The sequence below is a fragment of the Pezoporus occidentalis genome, unplaced genomic scaffold (genome assembly GCF_034315485.1).
Source record: "Pezoporus occidentalis ecotype Australia unplaced genomic scaffold, CSIRO_AGI_Poc_V1 ctg64, whole genome shotgun sequence".
Lineage (NCBI taxonomy): Eukaryota > Metazoa > Chordata > Aves > Psittaciformes > Psittacidae > Pezoporus > Pezoporus occidentalis.
Genome location: NW_026915987.1, coordinates 2,734,309 through 2,755,593, shown reverse-complemented (window position 1 = coordinate 2,755,593; position 21,285 = coordinate 2,734,309). Strand labels below are relative to the sequence as shown.

Here is a 21,285-nt window from a genome sequence, read left to right as displayed (position 1 = left end):
TTCCCCATGGCTGCTGTACTCCCACCTGCCCTTGCCAGCACCCCATAGGCACCCCTGTCCCTTCCCATCCTGCCCAGGGTCACCCCACGACAAGCAGGGTCACCCCAAGGAAGGCTCACAGGAGAGGCACAGACAGACCACCTGCAGATGCTCTTTGACTCCCGACATTCCATGTGCACATCTGTGCATGGAAGCACAGAAGAGGGGGTGCTGCCTATGGCAGGGGCAACCCCGATGCCCACCTCCCACCGCCTGCACCAGCATCCACGGGCACCCACCCTCACCGGCTTGGAGGCTCCTTCTGCTGCCCCATCACTGCTCCGGGCCTCCTGGAGGCTTCGGCTCTTCCCAGAGAGGAGCTGCTGGCCCTTGTCCCTGCTGCTCAGCTCCACGTCGCCGATGTCCACCCCACTGTCCTCGCTCAGCGTCTGCCCGCTGTCCGAGAGCTGCGACAGCGTGGAGGCTGCGGGACACCAGGCAGGTTGTGGGGTTAGGATGTCCCCAGGGCAGGGACATCCCAACCGCTCCCAGCACTGGGCAGGGCCCTTGGGATTTAGACCTGGACTTTGGAGGGACGTTCCCAAGCTTCCAGTGTCTGAAGGGGGCTACAAGGACGCTGGAGAGGGACTCTTCATCAGGAGCTGTAGCGACGGGACAAAGGGTGATGGGTTCAGACTGGAACAGGGCAAGTTCAGGTTAGATCTAAGGCAGAAGCTCTTCCCTGGGAGGGTGCTGAGGCGCTGGCACAGGGTGCCCAGAGAAGCTGTGGCTGCCCCATCCCTGGCAGTGTTCAAGGCCAGGTTGGACACAGGGGCTTGGAGCAAGCTGCTCTAGTGGAAGGTGTCCCTGCCCGTGGCAGGGGTTGGAGCTGGAGGAGCTTTAAGGTCCCTTCCAACCCAAACCAGGCTGGGATCCTATGATAACAGCAGTGCTGCGCACAGAGAGTGCCAAGGAACAAAGGGCCTCAAGGATCCAGCCCAAATCCTGAACTGGGATGGAATGAGGGGGTGATGGGTTTAGGGATGCTGCTGGAGGAGGCTGGAGACGGCCCATGCTCCATACCAGGGTTTGGGAGGAGATGGGGACAGGCCGGAGCAAAGAGGAGCTGCCAGGTAGGAGCTTTCTCCCCTCAGGATGAAGTGTGGGTGCAGATGGAGATGAGCACCAGGGAGCAAGGTCTGGCAGCACCGCAGAGAGGGCAGCGGGTGCGGGACATCTCCCGGGGCTTGGCGGAGCTGGGCTCACACCGCTGACACCCTGCGGGCAGAACCCGACCCCGCTCAGCCCGGAGCGGGTCCCTCGGCCCCATCCACAGCCCCGAGGTGAATGAGCTGCAGTGGGAGGACGGCGCCACAGGAGGGCGACAACGTCACCGGCACCGCTCCCCGAGCACGGACGGGAACGGGACATTGCCGGGGTACCGCAGCCCCCGCCCCAGCGCAGGCAGAGCCATGGGGGGCAGGACCGGCCCGTCCTGAAGGTGCTGCGAGGGCTGGAGCAGCTCTGCTCTGGAGCCAGGCTGAGAGAGCTGGGCTGGGGCAGCCTGGAGAAGAGAAGGCTCCTGAAGGGGAGACCTGAGAGCAGCTCCAGTGCCTGAAGGGGCTGCAGGAAACCTGGAGAGGGGCTTGGGACAAGGGATGTAGGGACAGGCCAAGGGGAATGGCTTTAACCTGCCCGAGGGGAGACTGAGCTGAGCTCTTAGGCAGAAGCTCTTCCCTGGGAGGGTGCTGAGGCGCTGGCACAGGGTGCCCAGAGAAGCTGTGGCTGCCCCATCCCTGGCAGTGTTCAAGGGCAGGTTGGACACAGGGGCTTGGAGCAAGCTGCTCTAGTGGAAGGTGTCCCTGCCCGTGGCAGGGGTTGGAGCTGAGTGAGCTTTAAGGTCCCTTCAACCCAAACCAGGCTGGGATTCTCTGACTCCACAAGCTGTTTTCTGAATGAAACTCATCTATGATGAAAAGCAAACCAAAGAACAGGGCACGGCAGCACTGATCCAGGCTCTGAAGCTTTCCCCCCACCCTACTGACCAGGAGTTTGAACCAAAATGGGAATGTTTTCCCCTAGAGCTCTTCACCAGCATGTGCTGGAAGCCCCCATTCCCACTGAGACTGGGGAAGCCCTTCAACCAAGCCTCACACTCCAGCAGTCTGATGCAGGTCTTACCCTCCAGCCCCTTCCTGCCCTTAACAGCTGTCACTTCTCTCTTGAGGAGCACCCCCGAGAGGGTTCACTTTGTCACCCCATGGCTGATAACACATCACCCACCTCTGGCCTGGGGCAGGGGCCTCACTTCATTGACGTCAGGCTCGCTGTTGGGCTGGTGCACCTCCACCATGATGAAGTGCTGGTTGGCCACAGCCTGGGGGCTGCCCTTGTCCGGAGGAGGGGGTGCCGGGTGGGATGGAGGAGGAGGAGGCGATGGGGAAGGGGGGCTCTGAAGCCCACCAGATGCAGGCGCCTCCGGGGATAGGCTCTTCAGTCTGGTCGGGGACTGGACCCTGGGGAAGGGCCCGATGTGATGCTGGCTGACCAAGGAGAGCTGAGCATCCATCTGCCTCCTGGCGCTGTGCGGGGCTGGGGAGATGGTGGCATAGATGGGGCTTGGGGCTGACTCCTCGGTGGATGCGGTGGCTGTGGAGGTGATGCTGACCGTGTCCTTCTCGGGGTGACTGGGGGGGGGTGTGGGGTGCCGGGGGGCCATGAAGAAGAGGCCTGACTGGGAGGACTCGGAGGAAGGGCGCTTGGGCTTGTCCTTCCCTTGGGTCCTGTGCTGGTCAGAGGATGGGGCCTGAAGCATCTGCGGGGCTGAAGGAGGAGGTGGAGGCTTGAAGTTGGGTGGTTCATCTGGGAAGGAGGAGAGGTCATCCTGCCAAAGCAAGGACACTGTTTAGGACGTTCCCCAGGCTCAGAGCCACCTCTGTCTGCCTTCTCATGGTGATGATGGCAGAAATGAGCTGACTTCCACAGAAACACCTTCCTGACCTTATTGACAGGAACGTAACTCACAAATGAGGGTGATCGGAGCACAAACCACCCAACTTCTGCTCTACACAGATGCTACCCAGCCAGAATCCTTCCAAACCGGTCTGATTAAGTTGCTTCAATAACACCCATGGGGTGTTGATTAAGCAAAGAGCTACAGAATGGAGGCAAATCTCAGCATCACCATTTTACCTCCATCTCCAGTCTGATGCCTTACCAGGGAGACATCCGGCAGGGTGTTGATGCTGCTCTGGTGGCCATCTCCACCTCCCTCCAACTCCGACGTGTTCTGAGAGGGCAAAGGAGGAAGAGAAAACGAGGTTAGAGCAGCACTGAGCACCCAGCACAGCGCCAGCCCAATGGGGACCATGCAGGGTGCTCACCCAACTCCCCCATGCAAGGCCAGTCTTTCACCCAAAGGGTTCTGTTTCCTTCGAGGTTCCCTGCAGACCCACACATCATCTGAGCAAAGCAACTGTGCTGGGATCCAAAGCAAAGCAGCTTTGTTGGGATACAGGCTCTCCCAAGCTAGGAAGCGTGCTCAAAGCATGCTGTGAACCTGCAAAAGGAGGATGTGCTCCTCTTAATCCAAACCTCAGCTCCTCCTGTTTGGTTTGGACCCGGCAGGTCCAATACCTGCATCTTTGCTGGGATAAGGGTAAGAGACAAGTGTAAAACCTCCCTCCCTTGCAAACCAGAGCAGTGAGATGCAAGCAGAACCTGCTGTCACTGCTTTCCCTTTAGGAGGCAATAGGCAATGTCCCAACACAGCTCCAAACTCATCCCAGCTCCAGCAAGCAAGGTGGGCAATGGGAATCTGTCAGTCTGCCTGTGCAGGGGCAGTTGTCAGCAGGATGGACCCAAGGAGAGGACACGGATGTGGTCAAGCAGAGCAAACAGGCACCTTGGCTGAGCACCAGCAGGGATGGGAGGACATAGGGTGTGCAGCCAGGGCTGAACCCAGCTCCTCCTGACTTTAGCCCAGAGCCAGGCTCTGCTGCTGCCTTTGCCATCCCCAGCTCCATCTGGTTCCCCTGCAAGGCCCTGGACGAGCAAATCCATGCTCAGCATCCTTCTCCCACAGCACTTCCCAATCTGGAGCGGTGCTGCGCATCATTCCCATCGTGTTCCCAGGGCTGTTTGCTCCCTGGCGCTGGAATGGGATGGGTACAGTTTGTTTTCAACCGTGTGTTATTCACTGCAGGGTAAACAAGGGATCAGCTGAGCCGCTGCTGCAGCTGCATGCCCCCATCTGCTGGAGCCTGCTGCCGTGCCGTGAGATGTCAGCATCCCAGAATAGACACGGGAGACAAAGAAGAGCATTAGAGAAGCAGCAAAACCACCGATGGGAAGTACTTGGAGCTCCCTGGCTTCGGAGAGAGCCCTGGAGAATGAGAACTGAAGGAAAAGGCTTGTTTGGAGAGCGACAGGTGAAGCCTGAGCTTGGGAAAACTCTTTCCTCTGGCCAAGGCTGATTCCATCCAGTATCCACCATGTGTTGTGTCCCAGCCCTGGCTCTGTCCTCCCTCAGCACCCAGGGACACTGGCACTGACCTGTGCAAGCAGCAGGTTCTCCTCTCCCCACGCTGAGCAATCTAACAGCAACTGCTCCGGGCTACCCAGTGCAATGGCTTTTAAGCTGAGCACATTTGCTTTCATGCATTGGCTATTTTAAGACAGCTTGCTTGGATTTCCCTTGGAAGAGCCATTGGAGCTACAGTGCCACTGCTCTGAGAGGTGATTATTGAGGAGGCTGCTCCCTCCCACCGATGCTGCTCCTTTACCCAACCTGTTTTCCAGTTTCTTATGGAAACTGGAGGCAGGTGAGGCTCTTCCAGCCCCTCAGATGGAAATCCTTGGCCCTTACTATCCCGGAGCCCAGGGCAGGAGGGATGGAGCTGGAAAGCATCTGTCAGCATCTTTGATTCAGCCAGCCAGTTTCCATTCACTGCTTAAGTGATGGAAGAGCTCCCAGCTCCTTGGGGAATACAACCCAACCTTTCATTAACTTCACAGCTCCAAAGGAATCCCTTATTTTCCACTTACTGCTAATGAGATCTTTGCAGAGCCACTCAGCCTGAACCCTGCAGGGTTTGCTTTGGAATGACAGCACCATTCCATGCCCAGCTCCCCTCCGCTCTCCCCTTCCCTCTCCCATCCCAGAATGGATCCACAGGGCTGGAGGAGCCCCAGAGCCCCTTCCCTGCCCCAGCCTGAGCACAGAGACCTGACTCTGGGGGCTCTGAGGGTGACAATGGCACCCACGTGGTGGCTTCACCCTGTCTCTAACCTCGCTGCCTGAGAGGATCGTGCCAAGCACATGAGAACCCTCCACATGGGATGGCTGTGCCTGTCCTGGAGGGGTCAGAGGACACCAGGAGCTGGAGCAGCAATAACAGGAGATTGGTGAGGAAGATGCCCCCTGTTCCTCTGCTCTCGTTCTGCTCTCCCTATGGGGACACAGAGATCACCTGCCAAAGAGGCTGTGCATTCCTGTGCTTGAGATTCACTGCCGAGGGACAGGGACAGCTCAGTGCCAGCCTCTCCTTACTTGTACTTCTTGTGGCACAGAGACCAAAGAGACCACAGACAGACAAGGGTTTAGCAACAAAACTGGGTTACCTCCTGGGGCCCAATCCTGCAACTTCAGGGAGCTGGAAGCAAGGCAGAGCCTGTGGGATAAGGCCCGTGGAGGAGAAGGCACGTTCCGATGGCAGTATCTTTGCTGGGGGTAATGCTAACAACGAGGACTGGGCAGGAGGCAGTGCCCAAGAAGTGCTGCCTGGCCTGTGAGCAATGACAAACATCCTGCTCTCATCGACAGCTTGCACCTGATCATTGCTGCTACAACTCAGTTGTCACAGAGGCGAAGAACTCTGTGTACCACAGTGAGGGTGCCTGTGATAAACTCCATCTGGGAACACCACAGCATCCCCGTGTGGAGCACTGCTGTTTCCAGAGGGGGTTGGAACTGGATGAGCTTTAAGGTCCCTCCCAACCCCAACCAGGCTGGGATTCTGTGACAGGATGTGACCATCCTGCTGGTATTTAGCCAGGGTGCCCATACAGCAAGGCATCAGAGCAGCAGGTAGAGGCAGGCAGCAACAGCAGGGCCAGTGTGGGGTCCATCAACGCTGCTGGCCCTAAAATCAGCCCATCCTTGAGCTGGCAGTGACACACAGGGCCCCAGTGCAACCAGAACACTGGGTCTGGCTCAGAGCTGAGTCTTGTGTGCTCTGCAGCACCAAGGCCTTAAGCTGTGCTGGAGCAAAGGGACTGGAATGGCTCAACAGGGCTAAGGGATGAATCAAGGCGCTGTTCATGCGGTCCCTGTTGACATGCTGGTCCCTGCACAGCCTGTTCCCTCCCGGCACCCATCCACACACACACTCATCCCCTCTGCTATGGCAACCACAGCGCTCCAGCAGCCCCTACCTCCATCAGGTCTATGAGCCACAAGAGCCGCTCCTGGGGACGTGCGGGGGGGGGGGAAGCAGATTGAAACAAGCACAAAAGCAAAACAGACCATCAGTGGGGTGCAGGACCAGTGAGGGAGACAAGCAAACCCAGCACAAGGCATCCCTCCTCCCTCCAAACCCATCCTGCAGGATCCACATCCAGCTGTAGCCAGTGCTGGGCAGGGAGAGCAGCAAGAGCTCAGGGCAGAAGAAACCATTCGGGAGCTCTGCCCCTCATGTCTCCTGCTAGCTAAGACAAGCATCCATCCACCGTGATGCTCTCTGCTTGGCACTTGTTCCAGCAGCAGCGGTGACAACCACCTCATGTGTTAGCATTCCCAACACCCCAGGCAGAGCTTGGAGCAGGGCACGTTTCCACACCCATGGAAAGAGGTGCCCCATGGCCAGGGAGGACCTGGAGTGAGACCAAGGGACACCCATACTGTTCTATGACTCTCTTTGAGGGATGATTGAAGGAAGCCCTTAAAGCAGTGTACACACGCTCTTTATGCCAGCACAGCATCCTGGTCTCCATCCCTGACCTCAGCTCACGTGCCAGGCAGGGCTGGAGCATGGCTCACACACCAGGCCAAGCAGCCACGCTTGGTGTCATGGAGCAGGAACAAGACCTTTGATTTTCTTGATCCAGAAAGCATCTCACTGTAACCCATTGTGAACAGAGCACACGGCTTTCCTATGGGCCTTGTGAAGTCAATGGGACAAAAGCCCAGCTTTGATGCTCTGAAGCTCTCTGAGGCCTCTTGGGATGCTGGACTGACCAATGCAGGCAGGGACAGCCCAGGAATGCCCCCAACTCCCACCCTGCCTGCACCTTTTGCACCACATTCCCACTCTCCCTGGCCATGGGCTGGTTTCCTTGTACCCAACCAGCAGAAAGCCTCTTGGCATCTGCTCCTTTCAGGAAGGTTTTCAATTCCAAGGCTGCTGATGCATTTATGGTGAAAGGCATTTGATGGCCAGGAGATTAACGTGCACTTGGAGGCGATTACAGGAACTCAGAGGGTGCATGCAGTGAAGGGAGACGTGGGAGAGCTGCCACTCAGTGCTGGAGAGTGGGCAGGGGCTTGCTCAGGCCACCGAGGTCCCTGCCAGGATGCAGAGAAGGCAGCAAACATCTTTAAGGAGGTGATTCAGGCACTAGAGCTGGTGGATAGTAGCAGGCACAGAGGGACAACTCACTGAGATCCCTGTGTGGATGCAGCTTGCATTGCACAGGGGACAAAGCGACAGCACCAGGTCAAGCCCCCGTGCAGAGGACAGTCACAGTCTCAGGAGCACGGAGATACCAAGCACATGTCCTGGCACCATCCAATGCACCTACAGGTCACACTGTTGCACCCGGGTAAGCTCTGGGGAATGCATCAGGGAAGGAATCCACCATTTCTCCTGCAGGTGGAATGCCTTTCCAGCCCCGCAGGGGTATGGGGGGGCTGCAGGGACTCACCCGCGCTGAGCTGACGGTGGTGGCAGTGAAGTGGCTGCTGGAGGAGGAGACGGTGTCGCTGTAGGACATCATGGAGTAGGAGTCGGTGGCCAGGGAGGGCCCCGAGGGCTGCCGTGCCTTCATGCACTCGATCTCCCTCTTCAGCACCAGGTTGTCGAAGCGGTCGAGGTCTTGTGGGGAGATGACGCCGCGCACGTCCGAAAGCAGCGAGAACTGCGCCAGGAGACAGGCACCAGGGACAGGTTGGAGCACGGGAGGCCTCCCACACTGCCCACCAGGGGCAACGGGATGTGCTGGCAGGTAATGGAGCCTTTGGTGAGGCGCTGGCACAGGGTGCCCAGAGAAGCTGTGGCTGCCCCATCCCTGGCAGTGTTCAAGGCCAGGTTGGACACGGGGGCTTGGAGCAAGCTGCTCTAGTGGAAGGTGTCCCTGCCCGTGGCAGGGGTTGGAGCTGGAGGAGCTTTAAGGTCCCTTCCAACACAACCCAACCCATTCCACGTAGTGCATGACGAGGTTTGGTCCTAACCTTTACCAGAAGCTCCTCTGCTACTAAACACCAGCCCCTAACCCAAATAGTGCCCTACATCTGGATTTTGCCTTCCACCCTCACCACTGTCCCTGAGCAGACAACCTTGGAGACTTATCTGCTGTGCCAATGGCTCTGCTCAGTCCACCAGGAACAAGGAACCATCCCGGAGCACGGTGAGGGCCTCACCTTAGCGTGTGTGTTGAGTAGCTCGAAGAGCGCCATGACCAGCGCATCCACGGAGATGTTGCCTTCCTTGTACTCATCGAGGTAGTAGCCCATGGTGGCCCGCTCCTGCTCGTTGAGGAGGTGCCGCGCCTGCTCCTCCAGCATGACACGGGTCTGGTTCACCATGGTGCTCAGTGTCACCTGCGAGCCGGCCAGGCCCCGATAGAACACGGGCTGCGGGAGACAGGAGAGAGGCTTTGGCTTGGGATGCCAGGGAATCAGCTGAAAGGAGGGAAGCGGGGACAGCCCCTCGCCCTGGGCTCTGCTGCCAGCCCTATCCTAGCATTACAGGCTGATGCTCTCACCCAACTGCCTGTACCAAAGGGAATGGAAGGGGAATGCTTCCAAAATGACCAGAGGGAGGTGTCCACAAGGCTTCACCAGCATAGCTGCTCGCTCAGTGTCACTTGTCCCTGTAACTCCAGAGCCAGTTTATGCAGAATAACCAAAGCAGCTTCAGGGCTCTGCTCACAAGCTGTCCCTTGGCCAGCTCTTGATTCAATAGCAGGCTGCATTCCCTTCCTGGCAGAGCTGGGGAAATGGGGCCAGGAGGAAAGGCAAGCTTCCCACCTTGTGGAAAAGGCACATTTACCCCCGCTGCAAGCTCAAAGCAGAGCCTGGTGAAGAAAGAGCTACTGGGAACCAAAGGGAGAGACAAACCAGGCTGCGGATGAAAGGCTTCTGCCTTGGAGAGGGGTTTCTAAGGGGAGGTCCTTGCTGCTCCCCTCCCAGGTAGTGCTGGCAGAGCCCACAGAGGGTTACGGAGCCAAGACCCTGACTATCCTGGACACGCTGCAAGGAGTGAACAAGGCACGGAACAGCACAGAGCTGTTATCACTGAGAGCCACCTGTGAAACCTCGCTGCTGCATTTCCATTTCAAAGACAGGAGCTCTGCGAGGAGGTGCTGAGAGAAGCCCTGCTGGCATTGCAGCTCTGCTTCCAGGCGGGAATGACCCCAGGAGCTGGCAGGGCCCAGAGGCAGCCGCCAGGCAGAAGGCATCAGAGTCACCTCTGTGGGGTGCAGGGGTCCTTGCCTGTCAATGTGACCATTCTCAGGCTGGAGGCACAAGATGTGCTGCAGACCCACCAGTGGCACAGGAGAGGGGGTCATGGCACTGCTTGTAGAAACACAGCTGGCAACATGAGGTGGGGAGGAGAAAGGCTTGAGCCAGTTAAACCTCATAGCACCAGCATCCCTTTCAAGCCAGGAACACAAATCCCTCCCTCCCATGGAAAACATGGGACAAGAACGGTGATTTCTTTTGCCAAGGTACCAGGAAGGACTTGTATCTCTTACCCTGGCTGTCACCTCCGCAGCACGGTCACCCACTGCCCTGCGAGGAGGGAGAAGAGCAGTTAGCACCGAGCGGAGCGTGCCCATCACTCACTGCATTGAGCCTGGCTCCAGACCTGTGATGTTCTCCCCTCTCTGTGCCCGTAAGGGAACAGGGAAGGGGCAGCAGTGTGCTCTAAAGCCCTGATCTGCCTTCCAGGCCAGAGATGCTGTCTCCTAAGCCCCACACATGGGCGCCACATGCCTGAGAAGCCACGGTGCTCCCATGGACAGGGTGCCCACGCACATTGCATCGCATATGGCTGCCACCATTCCGGGTACTGGAGCTCCACATTACCCAGTACATTCCAGGTCCGGGGGCTCCACGCACCCCTTGGTGACTGTGTCCACCACAGAGGAGCTCTGTGTTGATAACCAACCTGCATGGGGTGCACCAAGCACGTACCCTGCTGAGGTGACGAGGGTGTCCCCCACCTGGGAGCTCGCTATCCACCTTGTCTCATCCACGGTGGTGCGGGCATGGGGCAGCCTCCCGATGTCCTTCACCGTCATGATGAGGTGCCGGGAAGACTTGAGCAGCTTCACGGCCTCGTCATGGGGGATGCTGAGGAAGCTCCTCCCGTTCACCTCCAGGATCTGGTCTCCAACCTGCGGAGTGAGGATGCGGTGAGGCTGCCATGGCCTGGGGGCTTTCCTGCTAGGGATATGGCTTCCAATCCCACCAGGGAGGAGCTGCTCCGTCCATCCCACCTCCAACTGGGGACACAGCAACTGGGGGACCAGTGAGGGAGATGGGCCAAGTGCTGGTGGCTGGAGACCAAGCACTCGAGCTGACCAGTGAAGCCTGGAGGAGCCTATGAAGGATCCCAAACCAGACCAGTCTGCCCAGTCTCCCCCATTAACTGGATCTACAGATGTTTGGTTGTAACAACGCCCAGAGAACATCTCATCCTCCAGCCCCAACCCCTCCTGTCGATGTGGGAGGCCAGGGACCATCTGTGGAAGCCCCAAACCCAGGTCTCTGTGTGCCGGAGGGAGGGTTCAACTCGAGTGTCCCACCTCAGCCTCCAAGCAGTACTGTAGGAGCTGAGAGAGCTGGATTTCATCTCTCCTCCTATTTCCTTCCCAGCTCCTCCCAAGAGCTTTCATGTTGCAGTGGGGCCTTCCCTGACAGCCTGGCCACACTCAGGACACAGCACCCATAGAGCACCCCATGTCCTCTTTCCCTTTGTTCTAGGGCTCTCAGTGCCAGCCCTCCTCGCTCCCGTAGCACAATTCAACCTGCTCCTCACAGCCACCTCTTTGAAACTGCTCTTCCATAGCTTTGCTCAAGCACAGGCTCTGTTCAGCTCTGTCAAAACTGTTTTATTCCCTTTGTGCTGCAGTGCAAACAGAATGAGGCATCAGTTAAGTCCCTCACCTCCCTCTCGGAGGAGGAGATGAGAGGGAATGGAGAGAATTCCTAAGTCTAATAGAACTACATGGAGAGTCAACACCATCCTCTCAGCTCACTCCTGGACTGGGATTAGTTCCCTTACTCCAGGGAGAAGCCAAGTCTATGGGGTGGCTGTGACTGCTGTCACCCAATTTTCACCAGTGCTACCCAGGACTTTGCTGGGGTGAAGGCGAACACCAGGAGCACCACCAGCATAAAGCACCCGGGATCCACCGCCTGCCCATGGCAGGGGGGCTGGAAATCGATGATTTTAAGGTCCTTTCCAACCCAAGAGAAAACCATTCTGTGATTCCATGACTGCTCCAGCAAAGGCGGTGTCCTGATGTTGGCTGGGATAGGGTTAATCTTCCCAGTGGCTGCTGCAGTGCTGTGTTGTGGCTGTAGTCTAACGCTGATAACACACTGATGGTTAACTGCTGCTGAGCAGTGCTTTCCCTCACCAAGCACTGCTCAGTCTCTCATGCTCCCAGTGCAGAAAGGGAGCCAAAGGCAGTCTGAGCTGGTAACAGAGACCAAGACACGGGAAGGAGCCCAGGGAAAGACAAGTGACCCAAATGAGAGCATCCCCATCATCAGACTCCACAAACTCCTCATCCCTGCGAGCTCTGTTGGGTCTAAGCTGACAATGTGAAAACTGCTGAGCATCAACACTACAGGGAGAGGAGATGACTCAAGTGCCTCAACTGCCACGAGAAACACGCATGCAGTGCAATAAGAATCAGTCCTCAGGTCTTTCTGATTCACTGGGCAATCCGCTGGAGTGGATTTTGCTACTCAAATGAGGAGCATCAGGCTCACTGCAGCATCAAACAGTGAAAACCCAAGTCCGATTCGATAGTATTATTGTGAGTATGGATCTTTAATAGTTTTCCAGATCAGGGATTAAAATGTCCTTATTTATTTTGTTCACATTATACAGATTTAACAGCCTTCCTTTAGTTTCTCCTTTCAAGAGAGGACCAAAAGGAACCTGACAAGCCATAACAGGGAGAGCAGAGGGCCCCTGGACAAGTTACTTCACCCGTATCTGTCCTTCAGGCTCCAGCTGTGCTCAGCACAGTGCCCAGCACAGGACCACCTCTACCTATCTTGATGAGAGGCTCCTATTGGAGCTGGAAAGGATTGGTTTTGCTAATTAACATAGATAATAATTACTTCCCCCCTCCTTATCCCCTTACCCCTCCAAAGTCAAGGACAATTGGGAAGGTAACGCAAAACTGCACAGGTGCAAAAGAACCATCTGTGAAAGCAAGAGTTGACCCTGGCACGTTATTTGCTGTGGGCACATTCCTGCCCCCGAGCACCCAGCTCCTGATGGAAATGTAACAAGAGGTGGAGAAATTGCCTGGAATCTATGATTCCCTTCTGTGATTCTCTGCAGCAGGCTCAGAGTTAGTCCTAGGACCTGTGTTTGAGTCAGGATGTGCAAAATAAGCATTGTTGGGCTTTCTTGTGCCTTCCTTCAGCAGCAGCGAGAGCCCTCCCTGCAGAAAACAGCCAGGAAAGGAAAGGGAACAGCATCAGCTCTGAAAATGGGATTATTCTCATTTCTTAAGGAAAAATCTACCCTGAAAGGCAAAGGCTGAACAGGACATGTGAAAGGCGACTGACAAGAACCAGAAAGCAGAAACAACAGAGCCCAATGACAGCCTCGCCTCCTTCTCTTCCTGGGGCCAGAGAGAACAGGAGGTGCAATCAAGAGAAACGAATGGGCTCAAGGCAAGCGTTGTGAGCACCTGAAGTCTCTTTAAACTGATCAGAATTGGCTCTGGGAGGAATTCAGTCACACAGAGAAGTGGGTGAGAGCTTTTCAAAGTGAATTAATGCTAAATGACACCAAATTGAGCTGGGAATAACGGGGCTAATGGGATGCCAAATGGTTTGGCACCAGCATGAGTCTTATTAAATGCTACTAATGTGCTAGGAGAGAGGTTAAATTACTTACGGGTACTCCTGAAGTGGAAGGATTCTCCCTTTAGCACAAGGAATTACCAAAAGGAGACCTTAAGAAATTGAAACTATGGGCAAGAAAAAGTGGAAATGTCCAAATTAAGACTTGCAGAAAACTAAAGAGGTTATAATCAGCTTCCCCAGGGTTGGGGCAGATAACTCACACCCAATGAGGCCAATACAGCCTGTTGGAAGGATCCTTACGCGGGAGCAAGGCAAGGGAACAGTGGGTTCAGTGCTGTCGAAAACATGTTCTTTTCCCCAAACCTTGCAGCACAAGGATGTGGAACAAAGCAGATGCAAATGGGAAATGGAAGCACACAAGCAGAGGAGGCTGGCTCCTGGGGCAGGCACTGGTTTGTGCTGGCCTCCCATTGAAGCACCGCCTGCCCCCATCAGGGTGACATGGTTTGAAGGACCACTCCACACCGCCTCCGGGCTCCATCTGCGCACCGCAACCACGCACATCCTCATTGCACCGCTCCCTATTCAGCCGATTCCCCAGACTCGAAGCAGCCACGAGGCTTTTTATAGCTTCCTGCCTACGTGCAGACCTCTAAAGACGAGCCCCTTCTCGAGAGGCAGCTTTGTGACTAAAACCAATGACGTAAAATCATTCACCTCTTCCTATTTACAGTCTCTCTTTTACTCACTCATGTATATATAGGCATAAACTGATTGCGGCGGCCTCTTTTTACCCCAGCCTTTGTGCTGGCGTCTCAATATTGAGTTGTTTGTTCAAAGCAAGCCACCCGAAATCTGCTATTTCTGATGTAAAGGTCAAGAAGAGGAGAAATTGGCTTAAAGACCCACATCCTGACAAAACAGACCTGCAAAAGGAATGAAGGAGGAAGAAATGGGGATGAGCAGAACAAGCTCAGCTCCTGCACTGGCATCGCTGTGAATGTCAGTGGGGACAGAACCTGAAGTTTCATCATGAATAAACAGAAGAAAGCCAAGGCCAAGAGTATGAATGTTTAATGCTTGACTGCAGAGATCAGCCTGCTCTCTGCTGGCACCTGAAGTGCTCTGCTCGTGGCCATGGAGATGCAGTGGTACCCAAACGGGCATCGGCAGGACTAGGTCTCCTCTGCGACACACTGCTCAGACCCTGGTTCTGTGGCAGACAGAAGCCAGCTGAGCTTTTGGGCCTCAGAGAAGCTGCCTTGGTTTTGACTGGTTTTCGACACCACATCGACGGCCCTTTCATCAAAATTTAAGGGAAACGTGGAACTTGTTATTAAAACATTCAAAAATGCAGATTTGGTGCCACAGATGCAAGAAGGTTTTCACTAAAAGTCTGGCAGAATCGGAGAATCCCAGCCTGGTTGCTCCAAGCTCCAACAGGGGTTTTGGACCCTACCATAGGAGAAGGTCACTTGGGCAAGCAGGGACAAGGAGCATCCTATGGAGATGGCCGAGTGTTTCTGAGGGCACCAAGAAGTGAGAGATGATGCTGGGGGCTCCCTGCAGAGCATCCTTCTCTCCCAGACCATAGGTCACCCCTTGCTGGCCACCCTGCACCACTCTGCCTGCACCTCCCAGGGTACACAGCATCTCCTGGGGATGTCAGTGCAAGGTCACGGTGAAAGGCAGCAGGGACAGTGCTCTGGGACGTGAGGATTAAAGACAGAGATGATAAAAGGCACAGGACAATTTGTTTCTCCCCAACAGAGCTGGGAATAGTGGGACTGGCTGGAGCTGCTCCACGTGCTGCATGGGTGACTTTGCACAGTCACAGGATGTTTGTCCCCAGCACAGACCCTGTGCCAGTGCCAGGCTCCATCTCCTACAGCCCTGAAAAGGCAGGAAAAGAAGAAGGGGTTGCATTGGTTTTCTCCAGTTCTTTCTGTTCATTTCATGGCTACTGCTCCCACACTGACCCAAGCCCCTGTTTCTGCTGCTTTCCTTGGTTCAAACCCCACGCCTGTGAGCTCAGCACAGCCAAGGTTCCACTGCAAACCAGCACACACAGGAGTCGCAGCAGCAGCACACACAGCTTCATCCCTGTGTGTGTGTGTGTGTGTGCCAGCAGGATGGAGCTTTCCTGAATGCCAGCCTTGATGTGATCTCAGATATGCACCATTTCCCACCTGGGTTTGTGTGTGCTGCAGGCTGTAAGCTTAGAGCTGCTGGGAGGTCTGGAGATAAAGAAAGGCCTTTTATCATGGATTCATCAAATCCTAGACTGGTTTGGCTTGGAAGGGACCTAAAAGTTCATCCAGTTCCGACCCCTGCCATGTTTAATGCTCAGCTGTTGGAGATGGCTGGGCATAGGTTGCTGCTCCAGGTGATAGTGGAAGGGATGTGACAGCACCAGGAGGGAAGAACTGGTGGGTAAATGTGATTTCCAGGTCATTCACTGCACTCTGCAATGGAAGAATTGTGGTACCATTCAATGGGAGCTCAACCCAGCCTTGCTGGGTCACTGGGAAGTTCCTGTTGACTTCCCAGGCACTGAACACTTCTGTGGGTTTTAGAGCTTCCACTGAATGTTACCACAATTGGGTTGATTCCTTAGAGCAGCTCCAGCGCCTAAAGGGGCTGCAGGAAAGCTGGAGAGGGGCTTGGGACAAGGGATGTAGGGACAGGCCAAGGGGAATGGCTTTAACCTGCCAGAGGGGAGACTGAGATGAGCTCTTAGGCAGAAGCTCTTCCCTGTGAGGGTGCTGAGGCGCTGGCACAGGGTGCCCAGAGAAGCTGTGGCTGCCCCATCCCTGGCAGTGTTCAAGACCAGGTTGGACACAGGGGCTTGGAGCAAGCTGCTCTAGTGGAAGGTGTCCCTGCCCGTGGCAGGGGTTGGAGCTGGAGGAGCTTTAAGGGCCCTTCCCACTCAAAGCATTCCATGATTTCCCTGCTAAGGACCTGAGAGAGATGTTAAGACTTGGACCGATCCAAAACTCCAAGCTCAGCATTTGCCTTTGGTGTCAAGAAGAGTCAGGAGAAAGAAACAGGAGCCAGCAGAGGATGATTAAGTCCAGAACTGGTTGCCTTACCCCCACCAATGGCTCCTTGTCTATAAAGCACTGGTGATCTCAGTGCCCAGTTAGATGCAATGTTGTGTGCCACAGCAACCTGAGCAACAAGACTATCTGTTCCAGCCTAAATCACAGCCCTGCAACACACTGTCCACACACCTCATGCTATCAGCTTTGACAGCTTTAAGTGACTTTATGGGGCCACTGGAGCAAAGCTGAAGGCTGAGCCCCAGACCCTTCAGGGTTGATCAATGGAGAAATGGACCACCAGAATGCAGAGAGGGGATCAGACTGGATTAACACCAATGCCCAGCAGCCCAGTACCATTTCAGAGGAGTTTAACATCTATTGAGTCTTGACTGACACAAGGAGCAGGGAAAGAACCGTCCCTCAGAGCCCATGGGATTGCACTGGAGGAAGCAAAACCACACATGAAGAGAAACCCCGAGTGATGAAACACGGCAACCTGAGGTGTCCGTGTTTCAAATGTGCTCCATTCATGAGCAGCACAGTCCAACAGCTCCCTTTTCTACTTATTTGGCTGGTGAACCCCCTAGAACATATATGATTTTAACCCAAATGACCCTTCAGGAACAGCTGAGGTCCCAGTCCCATCCTGTTCTGAGGCCTGGTACAGCAGGAAGGCTGGAAGAGCTTGGAGATGATGTGTGTACATGGTGGGATGAAAGAGATGCAAGATCGCGCTTTACAAGAGGTCTCTGTAGCCAACTCTGGACCAGGGCAGCCTCAGAAGGACCCAGCCACCCCACAGACACCCTGTAGGAACCTATTAGACTACAGAGAGAGCCTGACATAGCCGGAGGTCCCACCAAGCCAGGCTGCTGATAGATGAGCTTTGCTCTATCCCTGAGGGTGATCCTGCTGTTTCTGCCCTTTAGGACATGATGCTTGTGAATCCAGTGCTGCAGGAGGACACTGGCACAGGCAGCTCGGCCTCCTCTCACCACAGCAGCTCAACACATGCTCTGCACCCTGTGCAAAACACTAGCTCCAAACATCAGGGCTTTGGATGCGAGATGCAGGAAGAGGACACAGGACCAGGATCTTTAACAGCAAACTCTTCCCTGCCAGTTCAGGGAGGTAGCAGTGATTTTCTTCACTTCCAGTCCAGGCTGCACTCAGGTATCTACATCAAAACCATCCCCAAGCTGTCTCAAAGGGGAGAAACCAGGTGTGGGGTTGTGCTAAGGCAGAAGACAAGGCACAATCTGCTCCAGAAGCGTCCTCCCTGCACAACCACCTTGCTCCCTAAAGGTTTAATATCCAAAACATCCAAAGAACCTGCCCTGAAAAGCCAGCTCCAGGAAACCAACTCTCACCTCTCCACTGAGACCCATTTGGCTTGCAACAAGGGGTAGGAACTGCCACTAACGTGGCCCTGCATCCTCAATTCATGAAACTCAATCTCTCTATCTCCCATCCCAGCCCACTGCGGGGTTCTTCTTACCTTTAAGCCAGTGCTCTCTGCTTCAGAGCCTTTATCCACACCAGTGATGTAGATGCCCAGGGAATACTCTGCCCCTCCTCGGATCATGAGCCCCAGGGATTTCCCTTCATTCAGGACCAGATTCACCTGCAGAAGACCAGGAACAGGAACACATTTATGTGGTGTCTCCCCTGCTGCCCCCAGCTCCCCACACACTGGGACAAAGCCCTTCTGCAGGTACCTCCAGACAACCACAGCCCCAGATGGAGTTCTAAACCTCCCCGCTCCAATGCAGAGGAAGGAGAAGAGAAGGTTTATACAATCCCAGCCTGGTTTGTGTTGGAAGGGACCTTAAAGCTCCTCCAGCTCCAACACCTGCCATGGGCAGGGACACCTTCCACTAGAGCAGCTTGCTCCAAGCCCCTGTGTCCAACCTGGCCTTGAACACTGCCAGGGATGGGGCAGCCACAGCTTCTCTGGGCACCCTGTGCCAGCGCCTCAGTGCATCTCTTGTTCATCTCCCTGTGCTCAGACAACCACTCGGAGCTGCCTGAAGGATGCTTTAGAGGTACTTGGCCTCAGGGTGGGCTCAGCTGAAGGCACAGAAGGCTCCCAGGGCTCCTCCACGCAGCCATGTGCTTTATGATCCCTATTTAATAATGCCAGGACAGTATTTCCACCTATCCTGCCCTGAAGAGCCAGCTCATACTGCAGCACTTCACTGGAGTCTGCAGGACAGCAGCTCTGCATGAAGGCATTTACATTTCCCTTTAACACTATCCCAAGATGCTGGTAAGCTGAGAAGCTGCTCTCCCCACCCCAATACCATCAGATGGAGTAAGAGATACTCCCTGCAAACCCGAGGTGCTGCTGCGCGAGCTGGTTCATTTACACACATCCCAGCAAACCCAGCCTGTGAGGGGCAGAAAGCAACGAACCAGCCCCAAAGACCAGAGGCTGAAAGGACCTTCCAGCAACCCAGAGCTGTGTGAATAAACCTGAGTACCAGTTAAACCCACATCACTGCTGGCAATGCCACAAGGTTGGGTTGCTGAGGCTTAATTGCATTTCTTAATCAGCTGATACCTGCGTCTCTTGGAATAAACCCTGTGGAAATCACAATAGCAACAGAGGCTGTTGGGAAAAGAGTGGCAGCAGCAGCAGGGACCAAGGGAAAAACAGCTCTGGGAGCATTTGGCTTCCTGACAAATTGCAGAATTAGGGAAGAGCTGAGGAATAAAGCGAGGGCTGCAGGCAGGGGGCTCGGCTTGAGCAGGCTGCGGAGCAAGGAGGAACAGAGAGAAAGCCCTGAGGAGCCAAAGCAGAGATAAGCTGCTTGCAGGATGAAGCAAAGGCTGAGTCACTCCATGTTAAAGGCTTAGGGATAAGAGGGGAGGCTGTTTTGCACACTGTTTGCTAGGGAAGAGGCTGTTCCCACAGCCGGGGCAGAGGTGGTGCTCAGTAGGGTTGGCACCGTGGTGCTACCTGTCCCAAGGACAGCACTATCTGCATCCCTCTGGCATCCTTGAGGACCCCCATGCAAGGCACCCCCTGTGCCCTGCTGAGAAGGGAAGGTATTTCCAGGCTCGCTGTAGCACCGACGCTGCCCATCCCCACCTCCTCCCCTACACAGTACCAGGGCTGCGTCCAGCCCCGGGCTACAACAGACTCATTGGGAAGATCAAGGTCATGCTTTTAATTTCAATTTCAATGCTGAAGCATCTGCCACCTCCTGTAGCAGGGAATCGAGGGGAAATGAACGCCACCATCAAGAAGGCATTTTCTCTGAGCTGGCTTTTACACGGGATTTCATTTCTCTGGGTTTATGCAATTACCTGTTGATAGATGCAATTTTACCATTAGAAAAAGCGCTTCCAGACAAGAATTACTCTCCGTCAGCACGGCTCAGCACACAGCTGCAGGAGCGCATGGGAAGGCTTCGCCCATGCTGACAGCTCTTGCCGTGCCATTAGTGCTACCACACAACACAAACAACACTTGAGGAGGCTCGCAGGGCTCATCCTCCTCCTGCTCACCAAGGAAACCCCACTGGCTGATGTCTAGACATCCTGCAAACATGCAGGCACAGCTCACAGCCTTTAACGGAGGCACTGGGACCAGCAGTCCCGGCTGCTGGGGGTGCTGCATCCATCGTTGCTGCCTCCACACCAACCCTCCCGTCCAGGGCAGGATGTGTGAGGCCATGCTGAGGACTTGGCTGTCACAGTTCCACTGGCAGCAACCCCCAGGAGCGCAGATGTCTTCCTGCAATAGAATCCCTGCAATAACAAGGAGATGCTCCAGTGCCCACCAGCGTGGCTTGAGTTGAGCTCTGACCCGAGGAACACATTTTGGGCTAAGTCTGCTGGGATGCTGCTCCAGACAGAAGGATCCAATGAACTGGGGACCAGTGGCTCATGCCACATACCCCAGTCACCACAGGGAACAAACCACATAGCCCGGAGCACACTGAACATTCTTCTTGCTGTAAAGCAGAGCAAACGCAGCAAGCAAACAGTGAGAGATGTGGTGAGCTCTATCACTTCACTCTGCAAATGTCATTAGAATCTAATAGAAAGAAATCCTTCCTTATCTCTCCTGCATCTCTTCTCCTTCATGCTCAAGTAGGCACCATTAGTGCCTCAAATGTTTAAGCCATGCAGTGTTACCATAGATCAAATTTGTCTTCTTTTCTAATAACAACAGCTACTTGTGGAAACAACTGCCTGGAGGCAAGGGCATGCTCACACTCTCTTTGTGTATCTTTCCCTTCTGCTGCTGCACCAAAAGCTTACAGGAATAAGCAGCTCCCCTGGCAATAAGCACATTACAGCCACGATCCAGCCGATGAAATGGTGTTTCACAGAGAATTAGCAGCCCAACGCTTGCAGAGCATTTTGCACAGTTCATTTTCCTCCCAGCTCAGCAGCACCTACAAGTTTCTGCTGGCTGATGGTCTCCAAAGTGCTGTTAATGGAATAAACACTCGATCCCAGAAGGACATCAAGGACAATTCACAGCACAAGTGGTCCCTGATGTGGTGAAAGCATCAGAGGACTTCACTGGACACATCATACAAACCCTGCTTATTACTGGCCACCACCACTGGCTACTTCACCTATGGGGAGATGGGCACTGAGGAAACTCTGGATCCACTGATTCCAACCACAGGGAAGGCTGCCCTTAGTTAGGAAATGAATCACAGCAAACCTGAGGGAACAGAGTCATCCCTTCAACCCGCCACAGCAAGCACACGGTGAATGCTCCATCCCCAGCAGTGTTCAAGGCCAGGCTGGACAGAGTCTTGGGCAACATAGTCTCGTGTGAGGCATCCCTGCCCATGACAGGGAGTTGGAACTGGATGACCTTAAGGTCCTTTCCAACCTAACCATTCTGTGAGTCTATGCAAGAATTAAAGGGAATGCGGCAATGAAGGAGGTATGTAAGTTGTTGCACATTCCCATGCTTTCCATGATGAAAAATCCATCACTACAGCCCCTGAT

General features: G+C 54.9%; 1 protein-coding gene across 4 annotated transcripts in view; it reads right to left on the bottom strand.

Moving 5' to 3' along the window:
* WHRN (whirlin) overlaps window positions 1-21,285 on the bottom strand; it is a 38,758-nt gene that overhangs the window by 1,731 nt on the left and 15,742 nt on the right. The window contains exons 3-11 of one of the 4 annotated variants that reach the window (XM_062640236.1): window positions 17,804-17,929; window positions 10,397-10,599; window positions 9,955-9,991; window positions 8,618-8,830; window positions 7,903-8,115; window positions 6,415-6,447; window positions 3,197-3,268; window positions 2,263-2,863; window positions 279-463 (exon numbers count right to left, since the gene is read on the bottom strand). In XM_062640236.1, the coding sequence (XP_062496220.1) occupies window positions 279-463; window positions 2,263-2,863; window positions 3,197-3,268; window positions 6,415-6,447; window positions 7,903-8,115; window positions 8,618-8,830; window positions 9,955-9,991; window positions 10,397-10,599; window positions 17,804-17,929 (1,683 nt within the window). The remainder of the gene's footprint in view (window positions 1-278; window positions 464-2,262; window positions 2,864-3,196; window positions 3,269-6,414; window positions 6,448-7,902; window positions 8,116-8,617; window positions 8,831-9,954; window positions 9,992-10,396; window positions 10,600-17,803; window positions 17,930-21,285) is intronic. The other 3 variants (XM_062640237.1, XM_062640238.1, XM_062640239.1) reach the window with 3 other exon arrangements.